The sequence below is a fragment of the Oncorhynchus tshawytscha genome, linkage group LG11 (assembly GCF_018296145.1).
Source record: "Oncorhynchus tshawytscha isolate Ot180627B linkage group LG11, Otsh_v2.0, whole genome shotgun sequence".
NCBI lineage: Eukaryota > Metazoa > Chordata > Actinopteri > Salmoniformes > Salmonidae > Oncorhynchus > Oncorhynchus tshawytscha.
The window spans coordinates 4,914,707-4,941,995 of NC_056439.1; the positions used below are offsets into that span (position 1 = coordinate 4,914,707).

General features: G+C 43.3%; 3 protein-coding genes across 12 annotated transcripts in view; all 3 read right to left on the reverse strand.

Moving 5' to 3' along the window:
• Positions 1-27,289, reverse strand: part of LOC112232375 — a 232,714-nt gene that overhangs the window by 62,520 nt on the left and 142,905 nt on the right. For 3 of the 8 annotated variants that reach the window (XM_042330456.1, XM_042330454.1, XM_042330451.1), the window contains exon 3: positions 11,260-11,433. The exons of 2 other annotated variants lie outside the window; for them this stretch is intronic. In XM_042330456.1, coding sequence (XP_042186390.1) covers positions 11,260-11,433 — 174 coding nt within the window. Of the gene's footprint in view, positions 1-2,278; positions 2,438-11,259; positions 11,434-11,640; positions 11,760-12,311; positions 12,900-27,289 lie in introns of those variants that run through there. 3 more of the 8 variants (XM_042330457.1, XM_042330453.1, XM_024399366.2) reach the window with 2 other exon arrangements.
• Positions 9,913-11,250, reverse strand: LOC121847805 (zinc finger protein 214-like). The gene has a single exon (XM_042330576.1). It carries the CDS (start codon positions 11,248-11,250, stop codon positions 10,312-10,314), a length of 939 nt encoding a protein of 312 aa, XP_042186510.1. The 3' UTR covers positions 9,913-10,311.
• LOC112232172 (zinc finger protein 566-like) lies at positions 16,670-27,277 on the reverse strand. Of its 3 annotated transcripts, none has more exons than XM_042330507.1 (3): positions 26,835-27,277; positions 18,601-18,725; positions 16,670-18,370 (listed from the first exon to the last, which is right to left on the reverse strand). In XM_042330507.1, the coding sequence occupies exons 1-3, from the start codon at positions 27,115-27,117 to the stop codon at positions 17,060-17,062; spliced, it is 1,719 nt and encodes a 572-aa protein (XP_042186441.1). In that variant the 5' UTR covers positions 27,118-27,277; the 3' UTR covers positions 16,670-17,059. The 3 variants fall into 3 exon arrangements, with proteins under 3 accessions (XP_042186441.1, XP_042186442.1, XP_042186443.1); XM_042330508.1 differs by lacking the exon at positions 26,835-27,277 and adding an exon at positions 19,557-19,768; XM_042330509.1 differs by lacking the exon at positions 26,835-27,277 and adding an exon at positions 18,986-19,543.

Consider the following 27,289-nt stretch of genomic DNA (forward strand, 5'->3'; position numbering starts at 1 on the left):
GGGTACTTTTTCCACAACTGCTAAAGACAGCCTCATTGAAACTCTTAGAACAAAAAGTCCCATTTTGTGTTCATTAAAAAGAAACATTTTGAATACACCATATGAAAACCACACATATAGACATCTGTGGCATTGTGGTGTGTGACAAAACTTCACATTTTAGTGGCCTTTTATTGTCCCCAGCACAAGGTGCACCTTTGTAATCATCATTCTGTGTCATCAAATTACATATAGATACATATAGTCTCTGGAGGCAGTTTTGTCACACCGAACAAAAATATAAACTCAACTTGTGTTGGTCCCGTGGTTCATGAGCTGAAATAAAAGATCCCTGAAATGTTTCATATGCACACGAAGCTTATTTGTCAAACATTTTGTGCACAAATGTGTTTACATCCCCTGTTAGTGAGCATTTTTCCTTTGCCAAGATAATCCAGGTGTGGCAAATCAAGAATTTGATGACACACAATGATGATTACAAAGGTGCACCTTGTGCTGGGGACAATAAAAGGCCACTAAAATGTGAAGTTTTGTCACACAACACAATGCCACAGATGTCTACATTTTTGAGGGAGAGTGCAATTGGCATGCTGACTGCAGAGCTGTTGCCAGATAATTTAATGTTAATTTCTCTACCATAAGCCGCCTCCAACGTTGTTTTAGAGAATTTAGCAGTCCGTCCAACTGGCCTCACAACCACAGACCACGTATAAACATTGCCAGCCCAGGACCTCCACATCTGGCTTCTTCACATGCGGGATAGTCTGAGAACAGCCACCTGGAAAGCTGATGAAACTGATGAGTGTTTCAGTCTGTAATAAAGCCCTTTTGTGGGGGAAAACTAATTCTGATTACCTGGGCCTGGCTCCCCAGTGGGTGAACCTATGCCCTCCCAGGCCAATCCATGGCTGCGCCCCTGCCCAGTCATGTGAAATCCATAGACTAATTTTTTTTTTTTTAATTGACAGATTTCCTTATATGAACTGTAAGTCAGTAAAATCTTGGAAATTGTTGCCCTTGTATTTTTGTTCAGTGTAAGTAGTTGAATGGATCAAAGAAATAAGCATTTGTGAACAACATATAGCCTACACAGTACAAACACAATATGTAACAGACTTGTTATGCTTAAATATATCACACAATGTCTGAATGCAATATTCTACCCAGGAATATTCAACACTGAAATCTGTTACTCTCATTATTCCAAAGGTATCTGCGGATCTTTCCTGCTGACAACACTGAAAATGCATCTGTCTTTAATGTAGGGGTTGATCTAAATGTCAGAAGCTAATGAGTGGAATGGTTACTTCCTATGTTATAGAGTGGAATGGTTTTTCTGCTGATGTATCCTGAGGTAGCTCCTATCTGAGAACCTCTTTCCGCAGTACGTACAGGCAAATGGCCTTTCTCCCGTATGGACATTTAGGTGCATCTTCAGATGGTGTTGGTGGGAGAACCTCTTCTCACACTGGGGGCAGCTGTAAGGTTTCTCCCCTGTGTGGACCCTCTGGTGCCTCTTCAGGTTGCAGGCCTGGGCGAAGCGCATGTGACACTGGGTACAATTGAAGGGTTTCACCCCTGTGTGGACCCTCTGGTGGATCTCCACCTTCTGGGGGCAGCTGAAGCCTTTGTTACAGAACATGCAGAGGAACCGCTTCTCTTTACCGCCTGTTGTTGCTCCCCCTCCCTGAGCCTTGGTCCTTTGGTCCTTTGAGTTCAATACCTGATCGAAAAAGACACTGCTGTGTGAATCGGATGGTGCCAAGGACGTGGACACTGGGTCGCGATCCCTGAGTGCGTGTAAAGGTGAGTGGGTGGCGACATTTAGATTTGTCTCTAAGCTTTCCCTGTTGTCTAAGAAGTCACTGGTGTTTCCCTGTTTTCCTAAGTGAGTCTCGTCTGCATTCCATGTCAGAGGAGCATCGCCCTCCACTTTCACAGTCACCTCATCTACGACCAGACCCTCGCCTTTCTTATCTAGGAACCCTTCAGAGTATACACTACTACTGTACTGGTTCCAGTCCGCTCCCATTGGGTTAGTCTGTGTATCTAAGCCCACAGTCATGTCACCAGGTATCATCTCTGTCCCTGTAGCGTATGAACAGGACGGATCATTGCCAGTCTGTAACGTGTCACCTGAGTCCTGATGGGACAGAACCGTCCTCGGGCTCGGGTTACCATCAAGTAAATACTCTGAGCGGGGAGCAGGTGGACAGCCCAGTCGCCCCAGCCCCGTTAAAGTCTCTGACTTGAGGATGGCGTTCAGCGTTCCACTGACCTCCGTGATTCTGCGTCGGGTCCTGGGCAGCTCTGGGGCAGTGGTGGGGTCCTCCGTGGCTACAGGGGGGGCTACTCCAGTCTGGATGTCTCTGCTGTGCCGTGGGTCCTCCTCCACTTCAGACCTCTCCAGCTTGACACCAGGACTTGCATCTTCTGACTGACACAAGAAAAAAGGAGGTAATTACCGATACATGAGTAGAATTGGATAATAATGCCGTAGGGAAGTCTCACAAGTTCCCCTATGGCAGATAAATGAGGATGTACATGTAAGCAAGTGAATAGCCGAGGGGGGCCTTTCTGAAATAAACTGCCCACATTTGATATACTGTAATTTTGATGTAATCACTGTCTAAAATTAACACCCACCAATTGCGTGTAGATTGACATTGGTGGGTAAGAATGCCTAATTCACCTGCTACGTTGGTGGGTGGTCACACTCAGGGCTCTACAGTGCAAGCATTTCATAAAAATAGTCTAGTGAAGTATGGGCACAAGTGCAAGTTGTGATATATAGCTAAATAAATGCTGCAGCAGCTGTTTTGAAAGTATTTCTGCAGTTTTGTTTCATATCTGGTAATGCGCAAAGAAATCAGAATTCAAACGTTATAGCTACCCCACCTTGCAAAGCAACACTGCCTGTGCTGTGGGCGAAGTCTTGAAGGATTTGTTTTTAGAATACCAATGCGCTCAGCCTTAAATATTGGTCTAATTTTCTCAAAAGTCTACTAAAATGAGACTTTGTCCTTGTGTTTCTTGTCTATTTACATTGCTTTGTTCACAAGCTAGGTTGCTTTCAATGTTTGAGTTTGCTTCCACTGCTAGCAAAAAGAGACATGGTATTGTCACAGGCAAGTGTCCCTGTTACTAAGGTAACCTTAAAGGGGCAGCTAAAAAAAAATTGGCGCTATTATGCATGCTTGTTTTTTTAAATATTATGGCGGCAAAAATATTTTGTCTGGTAAAAAAAAAATCTGAGTGGCTATTAGATTATAGCTTTAATTATGATATTTTTATTTGATTTTTTTTACCTACCTGCCACAGTGCCTGGTATACAAAAAATATTATGTTTAAGGCCCTGGATGTAATAGTATTACACTAACCTCTATCACGATAACGTGCTGGGTTGAGGTTCCACTCCCATCATCAACAGTGATTGGTTGGTCATCTCTCCATGTATTGTGTCCTGCTGGCTTCACAAAGCTTCTGTGGCCTCCAGTTTGATGTCCTTCACCTGAGAGTGTGATTGGGGGAAAACAGGTGGTTAGGTTAGCTACTGTCAATGCTCAACACTATATTAAACACCGAATGTACAATACATTAAGAAGACCTTCCTAATAATGAGTTGCACCCCCTTTTGCCCTCAGAACAGCCTCAATTCATTGGGGTATTGACTCTACAAGGTGTCGAAAGCGTTCCACAAGGATGCTGGTCCATGTTGACTCCAATGCTTCCCACAATTGTGTCAAGTTGGCTAGATGTCCTTTGGGTGGTGGACCATTCTTGCACGGTGTGTCAACAGACTCAATTATTAATTAGATAAAAATGTAATATCTTAATTTAAGTTGATACTAAATGAAGCAAACTCAAGATTTGTACAATAATCACATACACTACCATTCAAACGTTTGGGATCACTTAGAAATATCCTTGTTTTTGAAAGAAAAGCCATTTTTTTGTACATTAAAATATCAAATTGATCAGAAACAGTGTAGACAGTCACTTACAACATAAACAATTGTAGCTGGAAACGGCATACTTTTATCTACATAGGCGTACAGAGGCCCATTATCAGCAACCATCACTCCTGTGTTCCAATGGCACGTTATGTTAGCTAATCCAAGTTTATCATTTTAAAAAGCTAATTGATCATTAGAAAACCCTTTTGCAATTATGTTAGCACAGCTGAAAAGTGTTGTTCTGAATAAAGAGGCAATAAAACTGGCCTTTAGACTAGTTGAGTATCTGGAGCATCAGCATTTGTGGGTTCGATTACAGGCCCAAAATGGCCAGAAACAAAGGACTTGCTTCTGAATCCTGTCAAGTCTATTCTTGTTCTGAGAAATGAAGGATATTCCATGCGAGAAATTGCCAAGAAACTGAAAATCTCGTACAACGCTGTGTACTACTCCCTTCACAGAACCATGGTGCACAACTGAGCAAGAGGACAAGTACATTAGAGTGTCTAGTTTGAGACAGACGCCTCACAAGTCCTCAAATGGCACCTTCATTAAATAGTACCGGAGAAATACCAGTCTCAACGTCAACAGTGAAGAAGCGACTCCGGGATGCTGGCCTTCTACTTGCACATTACAGCTTGGGTTGGCCTGATATTGAAAGACCAATATGGGTTTCATGATTTTAGGTCATTCAGAGTGTGTCACAGTTTCTCAAATTTTCACACAAGGGCGCCTTTCCTTCGCTGGGTGGGCCGTTTGGAAATGTTTGGGCAAAATTTAAGTATACCCACTTCTCCAAGCACCACTACACAACTGGAGATAATATTTATAGATCGAGTGATTATGTTCCATGCATCATTGTTTTCAATGAGTAAATAATATGAAATGCAGTACATTTGAAAGTGTCTTTGTGCAAGCTAAGTAATCAAGAGAATTATTGCATACCATCTCAAAACTGACCAAGACCAAATTCTGGTTAACACCCCCCTCTCCTCCCTTCCGCAAAATGTACCTCTTGCCATTCCTCTGTATCGGTTGAGGATCTTGTCACTACTGGGACGACTGGCGAGGACGCGCTCTCGCATTGTCTTCTCTGCGCGCTCCCGTGCCACCTTCAGTTCGATTAGCTGAAGTTTCCTCCGCAATGCAGTGATTTCTTTCTGGCTTTGAGTTATTTCCAAACGAACCACTGCATAGTCGTCGTCTACGAGTTTACAGATCTCTGCCACGGCTGCATTCGCCAGCACCTCCATAATGGAGGCTATTTGAGTGTGAAAAACCATGGCCATTGTTAGCAGCTAAGTTAGCGTTACTTACTAGATAACGTTAACATCTATCATCCAAGTCCTGTCGCCAACGCGAATTAACTATTATCTGGGATAAGTGTTTAGTGATGTGCAGTTAAATTCGTCATATTTTGAATTCCATGGTTGTTAAAATGTCTAAATTACAAAAACACAAACGTGAAAATTGTTCTTGACCATGTTTACTTCCGTTTACTTAGTCCTTGGAATTTGGTTGGCGGATCGCATCCAAATTGTAGGCGCATACACCGCCACCTACAGTCCTGGAGTGTGAGGCCAATCACAGCCTACCTACATAAAATTTTCTTAATTAGTTCTGGTCCTATAAGAAAGTTACATATGGCCGTAGACACCTACACTCATTAAAAACCCATTACCCCATTCCACTACTTTTACCCTATCATCTCCTGCACCATACCAACAGACTGGGAGGATGGGACACCACCCTTCAACACACCCAGTAAAACTCTTATGAAGTCAAATCTTATACCCAAATACATCTCTGCAGCTGCCACCAAATCCATTTTATGTGATTTACTTTCCATTTCTGCGGTACAGTTGATAACCATTGCTAAGAAGCCAACCTTACTGAAGCATGACTCGTTACCCTATCCCTCTGTACTGGTACAACTCGATTACCCACTAGGATCCTCTCAGGACCCTCACCTGTGACCCATCCTCCTCCACTTTCAAAACTGCCTCAGCATACTACACCCTCTGCATTAGTCTGACTCTGGCCACTTCAATTTGCCTCTCTCGCACCAGACACATCCAAACCCCAGCAAGATGAGCACTCCTACAGTTAACACACACAACTGCACAATCCTCTGTCCCATGCTCTCCTGCATACTTCCCACATCTTGGAATCTCCCTCCTACACACTGCTGCACCTGAAACAATGCAGTGGATTTGGCACAAAAGCTCTAACAGGATAACTGATATATCCTAACATGACTGCCGGGTAGACTGACTCAACACTCAAAAATGGACTGACCACCACCCTCCCCACCGGGTCTGCGACACACCAAATGGGGGGCATCACAAACACAAACTTCAATTGCTCCAGCGCCACACTTAACGCTACCCCGGAAATCACTCCTTTGTATGATGCCCTCTTCCTAAGAGCAAAGCAAGAAACTGATCTTGACCCAAGTTGCGTGATATGGAGTGCCTGCTCCCTCTGATCAGAAGAAACACAAACAAATATCACAAGTTCACTACAGGTTACCTTCACTGATTCAACTGCACCCAACTCCTTTTACACTGAAGAGAAAGGATCTTATGGGTTGGCCTCATTGCTCAAAGGGTGTGGCGAAATAAAAAGTCAAGCACGCTGTTCTTTGAAATACGGTACTGCTTATTACAATAAAGTGGTGATCCTAACTGACCTAAAACAGGGATTTTTTTACAAGGATTAAATGTCAGGAATTGTGAAAAACTAAGTTGAAATGTATTTGGCTAAGGTGTATGTAAACTTCTGACTTCAACTATATACTAACAGCCCTATGAAACCCTTTTAAAGACAGAATAACACAATCCAAAATAAACAAGGGCAATTTTATATGCCAATGTTATTACGGCAGCCATATTGGATTTGAGGCTAAATCTATGGAGGCCCCAAAGATAATCTTTGGTGGTTTGACTTAATTACAAGACTAGGAGCTAAAGATACAAAATCCTTCAAGCAACCTCACACCCAACAAAATCTAATTCCGATGTCCAATAAACCCAATTGTTTTGAGCAGATTACAGTAGCCCAAACATTTAAAAAATAAAATAATTCAAAACGTAACTGTCTTTTTGTCAGGCAGGACCATACATGAATGAGAGCACATATGACTTGGAAAGTCTATTAATCAGCTACAAAAAAGTAAAGCTTACATTCATCATACATATTCATAGTTGACATTTCCATCTATTGTATCTCTGTGTTTACAGGTCTATATTTCCTAGATGCATTAAGATATCCTAATGCTGTTTGTATGTAGGTAGAACTACTATCTAAAAAATGTGGGGGCTTGCCACTAGCCTATTATATTCATTATAATCTAAAAGGCTAAACTGATCCTAAATCAGCACTCAGAGGCTTGGTGGATAAGGGCCCTAACCTAACACCATTAAGACACTAATTCAGCGGGCTCACCTCAGTGCTGTTCAGCTGGTTCCTCTAGGTTCAGGAGGAGGTGTTCCCAAGACCCTCCTCACACCCCTCATTGACCAGCAGCACCTCTGGACCCTCCTCCTGGAAGAGACAAGTGATACAGATTACACAGACATACACTCCTTCAGGTACGTACACACAGATAAAACACACTTTCAACATGGAGTGTTTACCCATCTCCACTACGTTTGAGTCCTATACTGTAGTCACATAATGACTTCATTGTTGTTAAACCCATCATGGTGGACATAAATATGTTGTGGGTAAATATGAGTCAGCTATATGTCAAAATCATCAGACAAACCTTAAACCATTTTAATGTTTACAGTAGGTGTTTGTTAGTGTGTGGGTATGTGTAGGTATATTTAGTAAGTGTATATTGGTTATAAAGCTCTGTTGTGTGTATGCAGAATAGGGTGAGATCAGATGTGATGTATAAAGAGAGTCTCAATGAAAGTCTTAGAATGAAAAGTCCCATTTTGTCTTTATTAAACATAAGTGTTAAATGCACAATATGAAAACTACAAATGCATGTCTGCCAGGCACACAGAGAGACATCTCAGCTTAATGTCGGCGCAGCACCTCAAGCTCAACAAGAAGGAGTTGAGGAAGGCCTGCCCGCTCCAAGACCTCTCCATCACGGCTGACAACACCACAGTGTCCTCCTAGAGTGCAAAGAACCTTGGTGTGACCATGGACAACACTCTGTCATTCTCTGCAAGGCAGTGACTCGCTCCTCGCAGGTTCATGCTCTACAACATCCGTAGAGTACAACCCTTCCTCACACGGTGCAGGTCCTAATCCAGGATCTTGTCATCTCCCGTCTAGACTACTGCAACTCTTTTGCCTGGGATCTATCAAACCCCTGCTATTTAGCCAGAACACTGTAGCCTGCCTGTGTTCAACCTTCCCAAGTTCTCCCATGTCACCCTACTCCTCCAGTGGCATCCTGTCAAAACTCGCATCCACTAAGACTATGGTGCTTGCCTACGGAGCAGCAGGGGGAACTGCTCAAACCTTTACATCCCAACCTGACCACTCTGTTCTGCCACATCTTGTCTCTAGGCCGTCCCACACCTAAGAGGGATCAGCTCCCGCTCAGCCCAATCAAAACTAATTTCTGTCCTGGCACCCCAATGATGGAACCAGCTTCCCCCTGAAGGTAGAACAGCAGAGTCCCTGCCCATCTTCTGAAAATTTCTGAAACCCTACCTCTTCAAAGAGTATCAAATGAATCCCATCTTAAATTAAGTGTTTAACATAACAAAATATATTTAATATTTGACATTCTTCAAAGTAGCCACCCTTTGCCTTGATGACAGCTTTGCACACTTTTGGCATTCTATCAACCAGCTTCATGAGGTAGTCACCTGGAATGCATTTCAATGAACAGGTGTGCCTTCTTAAAAGTTAATTTGTGGAATTTCTTTCTTTAATGCATTTAAGCCAATCAGTTGTGTTGTGACAAGGTAGGGGAGGGTATATTTGGTTTACAAAAAGTATTATGTCAAGAACAGCTCAAATAAGCAAAGATAAATAAATGACAGTCCATCATTACTTGAAAGACGAAGATTAGTTAATCTGGAAAATTTCAATCACTTTTTCTTCAAGTGCTAGAAAATATTAAGAAAGTTTCTTTCAAGTGCAGTTGCAAAAACTATCAAGCACTATGATGAAACTGGCTCTCATTGGGACCCAGAGTTACCTCTGCTGCAGAGAAGTTCATTAGAGTTAACTGCACCTCAGATTGCAGCCTAAATAAATGCTTCAGAGTTCAAGTAACAGATACATCTCAACAACTGTTCAGAGGAGACTGCATGAATCAGGCCTTCATGGTCTAATTGCTGCAAAGAAACCACTACTAAAAGGACACCAATAAGAAGAAAAAACATGAGTAATGGACTTTAAAACGGTGTAAATCTGTCCTTTGGTCTGAGCCCAAATTTGAGATTTTTGGTTCCAACTGCTGCGTCTTTGTGAGACGCAGAGTAGGTGAATGGATGATCTCCGCATGTGTGGTTCCCACCGTGAAAAATGGAAGAGGTGGTGTGATGGTGCTTTGCTGGTGACACTGTCGATGATTTAAAAAAAATTCAAAGCACACTTAACCAGCATGGCTACCACAGCATTGTGCAGCGATATGCCATCCCATCTGGTTTGGGCTTAGTGGGACTATCATTTATTTTTCAACGGGACAATGACCCAAAACACACCTCCAGGCTGTGTAAGGGCTATTTGACCAAGAATGAGAGTGATGAGTGCTGTGTCAGATGACCTAGCCTCCACAATCACCCAACCTCAACTCAATTGAGATGGTTTGGGATGAGTTGGACCGCAGAGTGAAGGAATAGCAGCCAACAAGTGCTCAGAATATGTGGGAACTGTCAAGGCAAAGGGTGGCTTCTTTGAAGAATCTCATATGGTTCGATTTGTTTAACACTTTTTTGGTTACTACATGATTCCATGTGCTATTTCATAGTTTATGTCTTCACTATTGTTCGAATAATGTCGAGAATAGTAAAAAAAAAAAAAAAATCTTGAATGAGTTGGTGTGTCCAAACTTTTGACTGGTACTGTATATGTTTATATATGCTGTATATAACAGACAATGGCTGAATGAAATATTGTACCCAGGAATATTCATGACTGAAATGTGTTACTTTTGTTATTACAAAAGGTATCTGTGGACCTTTCCGCTGACAATGAAATTAAAATGAATCTTTGACTTTAATGTAGGGTTTCAGGTATAGAGTGGAATGGTTTTTCAGCTGGTGTATACTGAGGTAGCTCCTCTATGAACTTCTTCCCGCAGTGTGTACACACGAACAGCCTTTCTCCCGTGGGGACCTTCAGGTGCTTCTTCAGCTGGTTCTGGTGGGAAAATGCATTTTCACACTGGGGGGCAGCTGAAGGATTTCTCTCCTGCATGGATCCTCTGGTGCCTCTTCAGGCTGGACGAATGAGAGAAGTGCATATGACACTGGGTACAGCTGAAGGGTTTCACCCCTGTGTGGACCCTCTGATGGATCTTTAGGTTGCCAGCCTGGGCAAAGCTCATGTGACACTGGGTACAGCTGAAGGGTTTTACCCCTGTGTGGACCCTCTGGTGGATTTCCACCTTCTGGAGGCAGCTGAAGCCTTTGTTACAGAACATGCAGAGGAACCGTTTCTCTTTACTACTGCCTGATGTTGCTCCCCCTTCCTGAGCCATGGCCCTTTGGTCTTTTGAATTCAATAGCTGATCGAAAAGGACGCGTCTGTGGGAATCCGAAGACCCCATTGATGTGGACATTGTGTCGCGATCCCTGAACGCGTGTAAAGGGGAGTGGGTGGCGACATCTGGATTAGTCTCTACGCTTTCCTTATAATCTATGAAATCTCTGCCTTGTGAGTGTCCTTCTCCTAATTGAGTCTGGTCTGCATTCCATGTCAGAGGAACATCTCCATCCCCTTCATCTACGACTATAACCTCCCTTTTCTTATCTAGGCACCCATCAGAGTATACACTACTACTCCTATACCGGTTCCAGTCCCCACTAGACAGATCAGTCTGTGTCTCTAAAGACAAGAGCATGTTGCCAGAGTCCATCTCTGTAGAGTAAGAACAAGACGGATCATCACCACCAGTGTCTAACGTGTCACCATCACCACGGGAATGAACCTGGCTCTGATGAAATACCGGAAAGTACTCTAGGCCGGGAGCAGGAGGACAGCCCAGTGGCCCCAGCCTCTCTGAGTCTGATCCGTGGTCAGATCCTGTATGTAAGAGCCTGTGTGTTACAGTTAAAGTCTCCTTGTCTGTCTCTGACTTGAGGACGGCGTTCGGCATTCCACTGACCTCCGTGATGCTGGGTTGGGTCCTAGGCGGTGCTGGGGCGGTGGTGGAGTCCTCCGTAGCTATAGGGGACACCCCAACCGCTCCAGTCTGAATGTTTCTGCTGAGCCGTGGGTCCTCATCTCCTTCAGCCTTCTCCAGCTTGACTCTAGGACCTGCAGCCTCTGCATCTGCAGACTGACAAGAAGAGAGGAGGTTATTACCGGCACATTAGTTTAATTGGATAACAATGTTGCAGGGAGGTCTCACAAGCTCCCCTATGGCAGATAAATTAGGACGTACATGTAAGCAAGTGAATAGCTGATGGAAACATTTCTGAAATAAACAGGCCACATTTGATTTACAAATAACTGGAATCTTTTTATGCAACACTATTACACTAACCTCTATCACGACCTTGGTTAAGGTTCCACTCCCCTCATCAACAGTGATTGATTGGTCATCTCGCCATTTATTGCATCCCGCTGGCTTAACAAAGCTGCTGTGGCCTCCAGTGAGATGTCCTTCACCCGAGAGAGTGTGATTGGGGGAAAAGAGGTGTTTAGGTTAGCTACTGTCAATGCTCAACACTATATTGTACACTATTGACACAGTCTAGAATTGGCAAGGATGTAAGGTAACACTTTGTATAACTTCTTGATATACTATTTATAGATCGATTTATGTTCCATGCATCATATTGTTTTCAATGAGTAAATAACAGGGAATGTAGTAAATCAAGAAAGTCGTTAGAATATGAGTGTCTTTGCGCAAGATTTTTTAATTTATTTTTTAAACTAGGCAAGTCAGTTAAGAACAAATTCTTATTTTCAATGACGGGCCTAGGAACAGTGGGTTAACTGCCTGTTCAGAGGCAGAATGACAGATTTGTACCTTGTCAGCTCGGGGATTTGAACTTGCAACCTTTCGGTTACTAGACCAATGCTCTAACCACTATCAGGGGAATTATCCAAAAACTGACCAAGACACAATATTGGTTAACTCATCTTAAGTCACAAATGCGCAGAGGGGAAGGGGGCGAGAAGCCCCGCAGCTAGGCCCTCTGAAAAATGTACCTCTTGCCATTCCTCTGCTTCGGTCGAGGATCTTGACACTACTGGGACGACTGCCGAGGACACGCTCCCGTGCCACCTTCAGTTCTAGTAGCTGTAGTTTCCTCCGCAATGCCGTGTTTTCTTTCTGGCTTTGAGACATTTCCAAACGAAACACTGCATAGTCGTCGTCTACGAGTTTACAGATCTCTGCCACGGCTGCATTCGCTAGCACCTCCATGATGGAAGTTATTTGAGTGTGAAAAACCATACAGTTAGCCATTGTTAGCTAACGTTAGCAGCTAGATAGCGTTACCAAGATACCATCTATCAATCAAGTCCTGTCTCCAACACCAACTAAACACTACCTGGGAAAAGTATGTGATGCCATGCCGCTAAATTAGTCATATTTGGAGTTATATGGTTTCAATAAACGTCGATATAATAACCCCAAAAACCGCTAACGTGGAAATTGTTCATGGTCAATGTTCACTTCCGTTTAAACTAAAGAGAAGGGATCTTATTGGTTGGCGTCATAGCTCAAATGGTGTGGTTAAATGAGAAAGTTACGCGCCCTGTTCTTTGACTTACAGTGCTGCATATAGACTGTGACGCCGTCATGAAAAATGCGCGTTTCCATGGGGCAAAAGTCATCCTGTTGTGATTCAGGATGGCCAGATTGCTAGCAAGAATGACAAGAAACTGCTAATAGTGGAATCATAAGTGGCTCGTTTCAGCTTGTTCTTAATACCATGCCTTGTTTTGAGGTGTTTTGAGTGATTTCATGTCGATACTAATATGGCTAAAATCTGTGGCTAAATATGGCTAAAATCTGTTTTGCTCCATTATTGTGCATGTCGGTTTTGGTGCTAAACAACCAACCCATCTATTACATTACACATCAAATCTCCTAAGATCACTATCTTTCAAGATAAGAGCAGACTTGTTTCAAAAAGAACAGTGTGTTAGCAATAATATAGTAGAAAATAATATTACTTTATTCCATCTTACACCTCAGTAAGGTAAATATTAAACTGTCCTTGTTCTAGCCTAGGTTTACTGTCTCTCTAAAAACAGGTATTTATACAAGCCTGTTTCAAATGACAATTTAACAAAGGGTCGATAAGGGGTATGTGGTTGAATATCCTCTTACCCCAAGACACTTCACATGATAACTATAACTATAATTATAACTATAATGTCAGATAAAGAATGGTTACCAGATATCCCCTGTGTACATCTCAGGCCACACTGCAACAATTTCTCCCTGTTGTGGATACGCCTATGTCTGATAAGGGTACTCAGGAAAGAAAAGTTATTGTGTACATAGTTTTTACTTGAAGGGCCTCTCCTTGGTGTGAATGGTCTGGTGTTTCTTCATGTAGTTCTCATCAGTGAAGCACTTCCCACACATGTGGCAGGCTTATCGGCATCCATCCCAATACTCACCCTCCCATGTTGTGACCAAATGACACCAGAGGAGGTAGAAGCAGGAGCCACCACCCTCAAGTAGTTAGTCTTTGAGCTCCCTCCTTGACATCTAACCATTGTTTGGGTGTTCTTGGGATTGTTTGCTGTGTTATAGGCTAGGTACCGCTTGTGGTGAACGCCCGTCCTTAGCTTGTCTGTATTGGTTGGGTAACTCTGAGGTAGCTGAGGAAGGCTTGAACCAGGCCCAGTCTTTGTATGAACACATTCACCAGGCATGAGATGAGATCCTGAAAGAGAAGACAGACTTCCTGTTAAGTCTCCCACCACTCTCTGTGAATCCTGAAGCCCAGAGTGACCTGCTCTGTTCATTATGGATACTGTGGTGTTAATATCGTAGTATCAGGAGGGTCTATCTCTATCAGCTTCCTCCCTCCACTGACCGTGAAGAGAAGGGTCTGGGCTGCAGACTGGATCCCTGATTTGAGCCTCTGGGTATATCTATTTGAATTCAATCCCTTTTTGATTGAAATAAAACCTTCCATACATATTTGCCCAATGTAGAAGTGCTCAGAAAGTGACTTTTTGGACCTGAATGCCAAAACATTCAAGAGGTTTGGAACCAGTTCAGAGAACAGAACTGAAAACCGGAAAAGAACGAAACAGAACCGGGAACAAAAGTGATCCCTAGTGTTCCGGAACAGAACAGTGATCTAGGGTTCTGATTCGTCTGAGCTCAGTCCCTGCATTGATACAAAAATGACCATGTCAGTCAGCACAGAGTCAATTTTGTATTAAACTTTTACAGACACCATCACACCAACCATCCCCATGTCATCTACTCTGCCTCATCATATTCATTCTTTCCTCAGTTCACATCATCCAGTTCCTTACTACATCCAAAACCAACAGAATTAAGTACAAACAAACTACCTAGTACTACATTACATTACTATACATGGGCCATGTGCATTTTTCTGGTGTATCCTGAGGTTGATCTTCTCTGAGAACCTCTTCCAACAGTGGGTACAGGCAACGGCCTCTCCCGTGTGGATCTTCATGTGTATCTTTAGAACCTCTTCTCACACCGGGGTCAGCTGTAGGGTTTCTGTCCTGTGTGGACCTTCTGGTGCCTCTCCAGACTGGACGAGTGGGTGAAACAGTCCGGGCACAAGTGGCAACCGAATGGTTTTTCCATCTTGTGCATCCTCTGGTGGATCTACACCTGTTTGGGGAAATGGAAGACTTTCCCACAGAATGAACACAGGAATCATTTCTCTTTGGCGCTGCCACCTTTACTGATTCTTTCTCAACTACTGTCATTTGCCAATGTGCTTGTGTAGCCATTTAGTGTTGAGGCACTGGCATTGTCAGGTCTGGTTTAACATAAGGAGAGTGTGAAGAGGACGAAGGCCAGGAAGTGTCTGTGTTGTCGCAGGGTCCCTGTTCCAGTTGATAGAACCTATAGAAGGCGGACTGGCCATGGTCTCTACCAGTCTGTTGTCATGGAGACTAAGTTTGGATGTTTTGTGTTTGACTGTCTGTTTCTGGTTGTGGTTAACAGTGTTGTTCCCCAGCCCAGAGTTGAGGACGCTGTCCCCTCCACTGACCTCCACGATGTCGCCACTAACCTCCAGTTCTGGTCCGCTCGGTGATGCCGTTCCCTGGGCCCTTGGCTGCACCCGTCCGGGTCTGGAAATCCAAGATGGCCACCCAGATGGCAAGAATCGTGCAAGCAAACAGGCGGGCCACAAATAAACAAATAACAGCGCAGTACAACAGTGGTGTGCAGAACGACATCTTACAATGCAATGCATAACTCGTCGATCCTTGTCACAGAGTGGCTATTGCAGCACCGGGTTCCACTCCTATCAGCTAAAAACAAGAAGATGAGGCTCCAGTGGGCACGCGATCACCAACACTGGAGGAGGGAAAAACATTGCCTGGTCTGACTAATCCCGGTTCCTGTTAAATCATGCTGATAGCAGAGTCAGGATTTTGCACAAGCAGTATGAGTCCATGGACCCATCCTTCCTGGTGTCAACGGTATAGGCTGGTAGCGGTGGTGTAATGCCGGCCAATTTGCAATAGCTGCGCGATGCCATCGCGTCAGCATGGACCAATATCCATGTGGAACGTTTCCAACTTGTAGAATCTGTGCCCCGAAGAATTCAGGCTATTCTGGAGGCAAAAAGGGGCCTGACCTGGTACTAGATGGGTGTACCTAATGGGTGTACCTAATTAACTGTATGTCTCCCTTACCTTGCTCCTCCCATCTTTTGTCCACTCAGCAGATCAATACTCTCTGGTCAGTCTTCTATTGTTTCTTCTTTCACCAGTGCAGATCAGGCTTCCCATCCTCCATGTCTACTTCATGTGCCCTTGACCCAGGCACTGAACCCTAATTGCTCCTCAATTTGAAGCTACAGCAACAAGATGTCAATTTGTTTTTGCTGTTTTCCAAATTGCATTTTAGAGTTTTAAATTGTGTAGAAATTCAGTAAATAAGCTTAAATGTTATAGAAATTCCATGACCATGGTTCCCCAGACCCTCCTCACATCCCTCCTCCTTCACCAGCAGCATCTCTGGACCCTCCTCCTCCTGGAAGAGACAGGTGATACAGATTACACAGACATACACTCCCTCAGGTACGTACACACGCACAGATACGTTTCCACTACGTTTCAGTCCTATACTGTAGTTACATAATGACTTCATTGTTGTTAAAACCATCATGGTGGACATAAACATTGCTGTGGGTAAAAATAAGTAAGCTGTGATAAGTCAAAAGTCAGACCAACCTGACTAACTATTTTGACGTGTACAGTAGGTTTGTTAGTATTATTTAGTAAGTTATTTGCTTATAAGCACTGTTTTGTGTAGGCAGAATAGGGTGAGATCAGATATGATGTATGTTAAAGGGAGTCTCAATGAAAGTCTTAGAATTTAAAAGTCCCATTTTGTGTTTATTAAACAAACACGTTTGAAATACACCATATGAAAACCACGTCTCAACAAAAAATCTGCATGAATTTAATAAACTGCATACATTCTCATTAAAAGTGTCTTGGGGAAAAAACTAAAGTAGTTGAATGGAAGTAATGAAATAGGCATTTGTGAACATTATATAGCCTACACAGTACAAACACAATATATAACAGACTTTTTCGGCTTACATATCTACTATGTCTGGATGCAATATTCTACCCAGGAATATTCAACACTGAAATGTGTTACTCTTGTTATTCCAAATGGATCTCTGGATTTTTTCTGCTGATAACAATGAAATTGTATCTTTGTCTTTAATGCGGAGTTTGATCTAAATGTCTAACAAGTGGAAAGGTTACTTTCTATGTTCTAGAGTGGAATGGTTTTTCTGCTGGTGTATCATGAGGTAGCTCCTCTCAGAGAACCTCTTCCCGCAGTCCGTGCAGGCAAACGGCCTCTCTCCCGTGTGGACCTTCAGGTGCATCTTCAGGTTGCCAGCCTGGGCGAAGCGCATGTGACATTGGGTACAGCTATAGGGTTTCTCCCCCGTGTGGACCCTCTGGTGCCTCTTCAAGTCACCAGCCTGGGCAAAGCGCATGTGACACTGGGTACAGCTGAATGGTTTCACCCCTGTGTGGACCCTCTGGTGCCTCTTAAGGCTGGACGAGTGGGAGAAGCGCATATGACACTGGGTACAGCTGAAGGGTTTCACCCCTGTGTGGACCCTCTGGTGGATCTCCAACTTCTGGAGGCAGCTGAACCCTTTGTTACAGAACATGCAGAGGAACCGTTTCTCATTACTATTGTCTGATGTTGCTCCCCCTGCCTGAGCCTTGGTCCTTTGGTCCTTCGAGTTCAATACCTGATTGAAAAGGATGTTGCCGTGTGAATCGGAAGGCCCCATTGTCGTGGACACTGGGTCGCGATCCCTGAACGCGTGTAAAGGGGAGTGGGTGGCGACATTTTGATTTGTCCCTAAGCTTCCACTGTAATCTAACAAATCTCTGCCCTGTGAGTGTCTGTCTCCTAGATGACTATCTGCATTCCATGTGGGAGGAGCATCGCCCTCCACTTTCACAGTCACCTCATCTACCACTATAACCTCCTCTTTCTTATCTAGGCACCCTTCAGAGTATACGCTACTACTGTACCGGTTCCAGTCCCCTCTAGACAGATCATTATGTGTCTCTAAACCCAAGGGCATGTTGCCAGGGTCCACCTCTGTATTGTAAGAACAAGACGGATCATTGCCAGTCTCTAACGCGTCACCTGCATCTCGATGGGAATGAACTGTCCTTGGGCTCGGGTTACTGTAAAGTAAATACTCTGAGCCAGGAGCAGGAGGACAGCCAAGTGGCCCCAGCCCCAGTCTCTCTGGGTCTGACCTGTGGTCAGATCCTGTGTGTAAAAGCCTTTGTGTTACAATTAAAGTCTCTGTGTCGGTCTCTGACTTGAGGACAGCGTTCAGCGTTCCACTGTCCTCTGTGATGTTGGCTTTGGTCCTGGGCTGGGGCGAGGCGGTGAGGTACTTTGTGGCTAAAGGGGATGCCACTCCAGCCCCTGCTTCAGTCTGGATGTTTCTGTTTTGTTGTGGGTCGTCTTCTTCAGTCCTCTCCTGCTTGACCAGAGACGATCCTCCAGGACCTGCAGCCTCTACATCTACAGACTGACACAAGAAGAGAGGAGGTTATTATCGGTACATGAGTTGAATTGGATAACAACGTCATAGTGAAGTCTAACAAGCTATAAATTAGGATGTACATGTTAGCAAGTTAATTTTTAATTTTTTTTTAAAAACCTTTATTTATAAGCAAGTCAGTTAAGAACAAATTCTTATTTACAATGACGGCCTATTTGATGTACTGTAATTTTTTTATGTTACACTATTACACTAACCTCTATCACCATAATGTGCTGGGATGAGGTTCCACTCCCCTCATCAACAGTGATTGGCTGGTCATCTCTCCATGTATTGTCTCTTGCTGGCTTCACAAAGCTCTTGTGGCCTCCAGAGAGATGTCCTTCACCAGAGAGAGCAATTGGGGGAAAACAGGTGGTTAGGTTAGCTACTGTCAATGCTCAACGTCATATAGTTTTGTCACCATTGACAGTTTTGACAGTGCATGTGTCCGAATTCCCATACTTGCATCCTAATAAGTATGCCGTTTAAGTATGCACAAACAAAGTGTAATAGTATGCGACATTTCAAAAATCTAGTATACTTTAAATACTAATTTCGCCTTTGACAACAGCTGATCAATTAGATAAGGGGATGAGCTACCGAAATCAACGAATAGCGTGAAAAAACTCAATCGCGCATGATGCATTCTCAGTATGCGAAAATAGAATGCATGTGAATTTTCGATGATCGAGATGGTTTAAATGCCAGGATGTTACACTCATCTCAGCTCTTTATCTAGTAGAATTAGATGCACACTTTCCCACAATGCATTGGAAGAGGTGAGCTGCGAGTGATTTGCCCTATTTCTCTGAGTGGCCAAACAACAAGTAGGCTACTTAATTGGGAAGATGTAGATTTTGTTCTCAAAATAATTTAGTATTGAATCGTAGGCACTACATTGTTGAAAACAGACGTTGGGTTTTTTTCACCCAAAGAGGATTTCTGTTTTCTCATTGAAAAGTGCTAATTGTTTTCTTGGCCTTCGTCAGAGCTTTTAAACTAAATACTACACCATATTTGGATATCTGAACGTGTCCGCACAGGGGATTCGGGATGTGGCTGCGTTATTGATGTCATGTTAACCAGGCCTTTTGATTTTAACATATGGATTGTTTTAGTTTTGCAGGCTAGGCTACCTATTTAACGATTTAATGTAGGGATGAAGCCTTACCATTGATTCTGATCTCGTTCCCAATGATCAGTGCTTTAGTTTTATGTTGCTGTCCAGGGGTTCTGAATTTGCGATGCATCCGACTGTCCACGTTTTTCTGTGCAATAGCCTTTTTATTTAAACATTTGATGTGTGTACTAGGTTATTTTATTTATATACAGTGCATTCGGAAAGTATTCAGGCCCCTCAACCTTTTCCACATTTTGTTACGTTAGTCTTATTCTAAAATGTATTTTAAAAATGTTGCCCTCCAATCTACACACAATACCCCACAATGCCAAAGCGAAAACAGTATTACAAATAAAAAACTCCCAAAGTCGCTTCAACAAAGTACTGAGTAAAGGCTCTGAATACTTGTGTAAATGTGATATTTCAGTTTTTATTTAATAGATTTTCAAAACAATACCTGTTTTTGCTTTGTCATTATTGTGTGTCGATTGATAAGGGGAAACAAACCCCAATTTAATCAATTTTAGAATAAGGCAGTAACGTAACAAAATGTGGGGTCTGAATACTTTCCGAATGCACTGTATGTTACAGCAATTTTGTTTCACTAATAAATATTACGTTTTAAATAGGATAGATGAGCTATGGCAGAGGTAAGCAACCCTGTTCTTGAAGTGCTCCAGATACTGATATGTTACGTTTCGTATGGTATGTATTCATTTGTGGATGTTGTTTTGTTGCTAACCTTACTTCGCTACCTGCCAACTTTACGGTTTTTACTTTTTAATTACCGTTTATATTTTTAGTTTTTCCCTCACTCGACTTTCTTCATTCAACTTTTCACTCCGGACGCTTTATCTGGACATGGTTCGTCAGGACCTCCACCAGCCGAAGCTAAAAGTAGTAAAATTAACATGATGCCTTCTAATTGCAGTCGCTGTTCTCATAATATACAGGAGAACGATCGCCTTACGGCGAGGATAGATGTGCTGCAAGCCCAGCTTCAGACGCAATCGTTAGGCAAGGGTCATTTCAGTGTAGGAAAGGATCCAACAGCGTCTGTGCCCCCAGTAAGTACAGATAGTAGTATAAATCTCCTCGCACAGTCCCCGCAACCGGACCATTTTCTCATGGCTTCTGGAATGAAATGCTGTAAGACTGCTCAACCGGTGTCGCTCATTCATCCGACAGAAACTTTAAACCGGTTCTCCCCATTAATTAAGCAGCGAGTCGGAGTCAGAGGCCGAGCCTTCTCTGGTCTCTACTCCTCCCGTTACGGGATCTGAGACGCCGAAGACTCCCACCATTAGCTCTGACAAATTGAAAACCCTAGTCATTGGCGACTCCATTACCGGCAGTATTAGACTTAAAAGGAAGCATCCAGCGATCATACACTGTTGACGAGGGGGCAGGGCTACCTACGTTAAGACTAATCTGAAGATGGTGCTGGCTAAAACTGGCGAGAGTATAGGGATATTGTTATCTACTTCGGAACCAACGATGTTAGGATGAAACAGTCAGAGCTTCAGCTTGTAAATCAGCTAGAAAGATGTGTCTGCATCGAGTAATTGTCTCTGGCCCCCTCCCAGTTAGGGGGAGTGATGAGCTCTACAGCAGTCTCACAACTCAATCGCTGGTTGAAAACTGTTTTCTGCCCCTCCCAAAAGATAGAATTTGTAGATAATTAGACCTCTTTCTGGGACTCACCAACAAACAGGACCACGCCTGGCCTGTTGAGGAGTGACAGACTCCATCATAGCTGGAGGGGTGCATCTTATCTACAAACATAGACAGGGCTCTAACTCTCCTAGCTCCACAATGAGAGGGTATAGGCCAGGTAGCAGGCTGTTAGCCAGCCTGCCAGATTAGTGGAGTATGCCACTAGCACAGTCAGTGTAGTCAGCTCAGCTATCTCCACTGAGACCGTGTCTGTGCCTCAAACTAGGTCGGGCAAAACTAAACATGGCGGTGTTCGCTTTAGCAATCTCACTGGGATAAAGACCTCCTCCATTCCTGTCATTATTGAAAGAGATCATGATACCTCACATCTCAAAATAGGGCTACTTAATGTTAGATCCGAAACTTCAAAGGCAGTTATAGTCAATGAATGAATGAATCACTGATCATAATCTTGATGTGACTGGCCTGACTGAAACATGGTTTAAGCCTGATAAATTGACTGTGTTAAATGAGGCCTTACCTCCTGGTTAGTGACCATATCCCCCGCGCATCCCGCAAAGGCGGAGGTGTTGCTAACATTTACAATAGCAAATTTCAATTCACAAAAAAATAAACTACGTGTTCGTCTCTTGAGCTTCTAATCATGAAATCTATGCAGCCTACTCAATCACTTTTTTATAGCTACTGTTTTACAGGCCTCCTGGGCCATATACAGCGTTCCTCACTGAGTTCCCTGAATTTCTATCGGACCTTGTAATAGCAGATAATATTCACATTTTTAGTGACTTTAATATTCACATGTAAAAGTCCACAGACCCACTCCAAAAGGCTTTCGGAGCCATCATCGACTCTTGGTTTTGTCCAACATGTCTCCGGACCTATTCACTGCCACAGTCATACTCTGGACCTAGTGTAACACATTTTTATTTATTTCACCTTTATTTAACCAGGTAGGCAAGTTGAGAACAAGTTCTCATTTACAATTGCGACCTGGCCAAGATAAAGCAAAGCAGTTCGACACATACAACGACACAGAGTTACACATGGAGTAAAACAAACATACAGTCAATAATACAGTATAAACAAGTCTATATACCATGTGAGCAAATTAGGTGAGATATGGGGGGTAAAGGCAAAAAAAGGCCATGGTGGCAAAGTAAATACAATATAGCAAGTAAAACACTGGAATGGTAGATTTGCAGTGGAATAATGTGTAAAGTAGAAATAAAAATAATGGGGTGCAAAATAAATAAAATAAATACAGTAGGGAAAGAGGTAGTTGTGTGGATCTTAAATGTTTTTCCTCATAATCCTGGACTATCGGACCACCATTTTATTACGTTTGCAATCGCAACAAATAATCTGCTCAGACCCCAACCAAGGATCATCAAAAGTTGTGATATAAATTCTCGGACAACCCAAAGCTTCCAAGATGCCTTTCCAGACTCCCTCCGCCTACCCAAGGACGTCAGAGGACAGTTAAAAATCAGTTAACCACCCAACTGAGGAACTAATTTGAACCTTGTGCAATACCCTAGATGCAGTCGCACCCCTAAAAACCAAAAACATTTGTCTTAAGAAACTAGCTCCCTGGTATACAGAATATACCTGAGCTCTGAAGCAAGCTTCCAGAAAATTGGAAAGGAAATGGCACTACACCAAACTGGAAGTCTTCTGACTAGATTGGAAAGACAGTACCATACAATATCGAAGAGCCCTCAATACTGCTCGATCATCCTATTTTCCAACTTAATTGAGGAAAATAAGAACAATCCAAAAAAACATTTGATACTGTCGCAAAGTTAACTAAAAAGCAGCATTCCCCAAGAGAGGATGGCTTTCACTTCAGCAGTGATACGTTTTATGAACTTCTTTGAGGAAAAGATCATGATCATTAGAAAGCAAATTACCAACTCCTCTTTACATCTGCGTATTCCTCCAAAGCTCAGTTGTCCTGAGTCTGCACAACTCTGCCAGGACCTAGGATCAAGGGAGTCACTCAAGTTTTTTAGTACTATATCTCATGACACATCGATGAAAATAATCATGGCTTCTAAACCTTCAAGCTGCATACTGGACCCTATTCCAACTAAACTACTGAAAGAGCTGCTTTCTGTGCTTGGCCCTCCTATGTTCAACATAATAAACGGCTCTCTATCCACCGGATGTGTACCAAACTCGCTAAAAGTGGCAGGAATAAAGCCTCCTGAAAAAGCCAAACCTTGACCTAGAAAATATTTTAAAAACTCATCGGCCTATATCGAATCTCCCATTCCTCTCAACAATTTTAGAAAAAGCTGTTGTGCAGAAACTCACTGCCTTCCTGAAGACAATGTATACGAAACACTTCAGACTGGTTTTAGACCCTATCATAGCACTGAGACTGCACTTGTGAAGGTGGTAAATCTTTTAATGGCCTCAGACCGAGGCTCTGCATCTGTCCTCATGCTCCTAGACCTTAGTGCTGCTTTTGATACCATCGATCACCACATTCTTTTGGAGAGATTGGAAACCCAAATTGGTCTACACGGACAAGTTCTGGCCTGGTTTAGATCTTATTTGTCAGAAAGATATCAGTTTGTCTCTGTGGATGGTTTGTCCTCTGACAAATCAACTGTAAATTGCAGTGTTCCTCAAGGCTCCGTTTTAGGACCACTATTGTTTTCACTATATATTTTACCTCTTGGTGATGTCATTAGGAAACATAATGTTAACTTTCACTGCTATGCAGATGACACACAGCTGTTCATTTCGATGAAACATGGTGAAGCCCCAAAATTGTCCTCCCTGGAAGCCTGTGTTTCAGACATAGGGAAGTGTATGGAGGCAAATTTTCTACTTTTAAACTCTGACAAAACAGAGATGCTTGTTCTAGGTCCCAAGAAACAAAGAGATCTTCTGTTGAATCTGACAATTAATCTTGATGGTTGTACAGTCGTCTTAAATAAAACTGAAGGACCTCGGCGTTACTCGGGACCCTGATCTCTCTTTTGACGAACACATCAAGACTGTTTCAAGGAAAGCTTTTTTCCATCTATGTAACATTTGAAAAATCAGAAACTTTCTGTCCAAAAATTCATCCATGTTTTTGTCACTTCTAGGTTAGACAACTGCAATGCTCTATTTTCTGGCTACCCGGATAAAGCACTAAATAAACTTCAGTTAGTGCTAAACATGACTGCTAGAATCTTGACTATTGATCATATTACTCCAGTGCTAGCCTCTCTACACTGGCTTCCTGTTAAGGCAAGGGCTGACTTCAAGGTTTTACTGCGAACCTACAAAGCATTACATGGGCTTGCGCCTACCTGTCTTTCCCAGTAGCTCCTGCCGTACATACCTACGGTCACAAGACACAGGCTTCCTTACTGTCCCTAGAAAAGCATGAGAGCAAACAGCTGGAGGCAGGGATTTCTCCTATAGAGCTCCATTTTTATGGAATGGTCTGCCTATCATTTGAGAGACGCAGATTCGGTCTCAACCTTTTAAGTCTTTGTTGAAGACTCATCTCTTCAGTAGGTCCTATGATTGACTGTAGTCTGGCCCAGGAGTGTGAAGGTGAACAGAAAGGCACTGGAGCAACGAACCGCCCTTGCTGTCTCTGCCTGGCCAGTTCCCCTCTATCTGCTGGGATTCTCTGCCTCTAACGCTATTACAGGGGCTGAGTCACTGGCTTACTGGTGCTCTTCCATGCCGTCCCTAGGAGGGGTGCGTCACTGACGTGATCTTCCTGTCCGGGTTGGTGCCCCCCTTGGGATGTGCCGTGGCGGAGATCTTTGTGGGCTATACTCGGCCATGTCTCAGGATGGTAAGTTGGTGGTTTGAATATATCCCCCTAGTGGTGTGGGCGCTGTGCTTTGGTAAAGTGGGTGGGTTATATCCTGCCTGTTTGTCCCTGTCCGGGGGTATCGTCGGACGGGGCCACAGTGTCTCCCGACCCCTCCGGTCTCAGCCTCCAGTATTTATGCTGCAGTAGTTTGTATCGGGGGGCTAGGGTCAGTCTGTTATATCTGGAGTATTTCTCCTGTCTTATCCGGTGTCCTGTGTGAATTTAAGTATTCTCTCTCTCGGAGGAGGACCTGAGCCCTAGGACCATGCCTCAGGACTACCTGGCCTGATGACTCCTTGCTGTCCCCAGTCCACCTGGCCGTGCTGCTGCTCCAGTTTCAACTGTTCTCCCTGCGGCTATGGAACCCTGACCTGTTCACCGGATGTGCTACTTGTCCCAGACCTGCTGTTTTCAACTCTAGAGACAGGAGGAGCGGTAGAGATACTCTGAATGATTGGCTATGAAAAGCCAACTGACATTTACTCCCGAGGTGCTGACCTGTTGCACCCTCGACAACCACTGTGATTGTTATTATTTGACCCTGCGGGTCATCTATGAACATTTGAACATCTTGGCCATGTTCTGTTATAATCTCCACCCGGCACAACCAGAAGAGGACTGTCCACCCCTCATAGCCTGGTTCCTCTGGGTTTCTTCCTAGGTTCTGGCCTTTCTAGGGAGTTTTTCCTTGCCACTGTGCTTCCACACCTGCATTGCTTGCTGTTTGGGGTTTTAGGCTGGGTTTCTGTATAGCACTTTGTAACATCAGCTGAAGTAAGAGGGGCTTTATAAATACATTTGATTTGAATCACCCATTTCGTATGATATGTTACAAATTTGCAGAACTTACAATATGTTATGAATTTGCAAAACATATATGCTACGAATGCTAGCTGGCTAACATTAGCTAGGCTAGGGTTAGGGTTAAGAGTTAGGTAAAAGTGTTAAGGTTAGGGGAAGGGTTAGCTAACATGCTATGTAGTTGCAAAGTGCCTAAAAATAAGTAAGTAGTTAAAGTTGCCAATTAGCTAAAAATGCTAAAGTTGTCCGTAATGAGATTCAAAAGATGTTCGAGTTATCCGACTAAATGTTTTGCCTTAAGTAACCATCTGCCTTATGTAACCATACCAAACATAACCTATCATACTAATTTGGTCTCCCAGATTTACATTTTACTATGTTACATCTAGTCTGAGACCAGGCTGAACCCTGGGCTACAGTGTAGGTCGAATGTGACAAGTTAACTATAACCAGCCTGAGTAGGCCTATTCTATTCTAATGAAATTAATCATTATCAAGTTGGTTAATGTAATGTCTGCTGAATTTGTAAAAATCCACCCGCACTCAGTCCTGCCCCACCTACTCAGCCCTGCCCCACCTACTCAGCCAGTCAGGAGTAGCTACTGCGTTGCGGCCGTTGCATACTGCATACTTTTTTTACTAATGGTACTTGCTAAATAGTATGCGACGATGAGTACACAGTATGCAGTTTAAGTATGGGTATTCGGACACAACCACTGTCTAGAATTGGCACGGATGTAAGGTAACACTTCGCAAAACATATACTATTTATAGATTGATTATGTGCCATGCATCTTATTTTCATTGAGTAAATAAATGCAGTACATTTTTAAAAAATGGTTAGAATATAATAATGTCTTTGTGCAAGATTGCTAAGTAATCAGGGGAATTATTGCATACTATTCCAAAACTGTCAAAGACCCAATTCTGGTTAACTATGTGGTTAATAACGCATCTAAAGTTACACATGCGCAGAGGGGAACGGGGCAACAGGCCCAGAAGCCTCGTCCTGCAAAATGTACCTCTTGCCATCCCTCTGTATTGGTCGAGGATCTTGACACTACTGGGACGACTGGCGAGAACGCGCTCTCGCATTGTCCTCTCTGCGCGCTCCCGTGATACCTTCATTTCCAGTAGCTGTAGTTTCCTCCGCAATCCCCGGTTTTCTTTCTGGCTTTGAGTTATTTCCAATCGAAACACTGCATAGTCGTCGTCTACGAGTTTACAGATCTCTGCCACGGCAGCATTCGCTAGCACCTCCATAACGGAGGCTATTTGAGTGTGAAAAACCACACAGTTAGCCATTGTTAGTAGCTAGTTAGCGTTACCTAGATAACATCTATCAATATTTTGAGTTCTAGGGTTAATACATGTCTAAATAACAACAAAAACGCTTAACGTGGAAATTGATCTTGGTCGTTCTTGATTCCGTTGACTTCTTCTTTGGTAGATTGGCGGTCTTAAACGTCTAAGGTGG

What these genes read in the sequence shown, in the direction of transcription:
- LOC121847805 (XM_042330576.1), bottom strand. Translation starts at nt 11,250, where the DNA reads ATGCCGAACGCCGTCCTCAAGTCAGAGACAGACAAGGAGACTTTAACT.
- LOC112232172 (XM_042330507.1), bottom strand. Translation starts at nt 27,117, where the DNA reads ATGGCTAACTGTGTGGTTTTTCACACTCAAATAGCCTCCGTTATGGAG. An exon ending in ATACAGAGGGATGGCAAGAG is followed by an intron (nt 18,726 to 26,834) that starts GTACATTTTGCA and finishes TCTCTGGTGAAG; the next exon opens with GACATCTCTCTGGAGGCCAC. An exon ending in AGCACATTATGGTGATAGAG is followed by an intron (nt 18,371 to 18,600) that starts GTTAGTGTAATA and finishes TTCTTGTGTCAG; the next exon opens with TCTGTAGATGTAGAGGCTGC.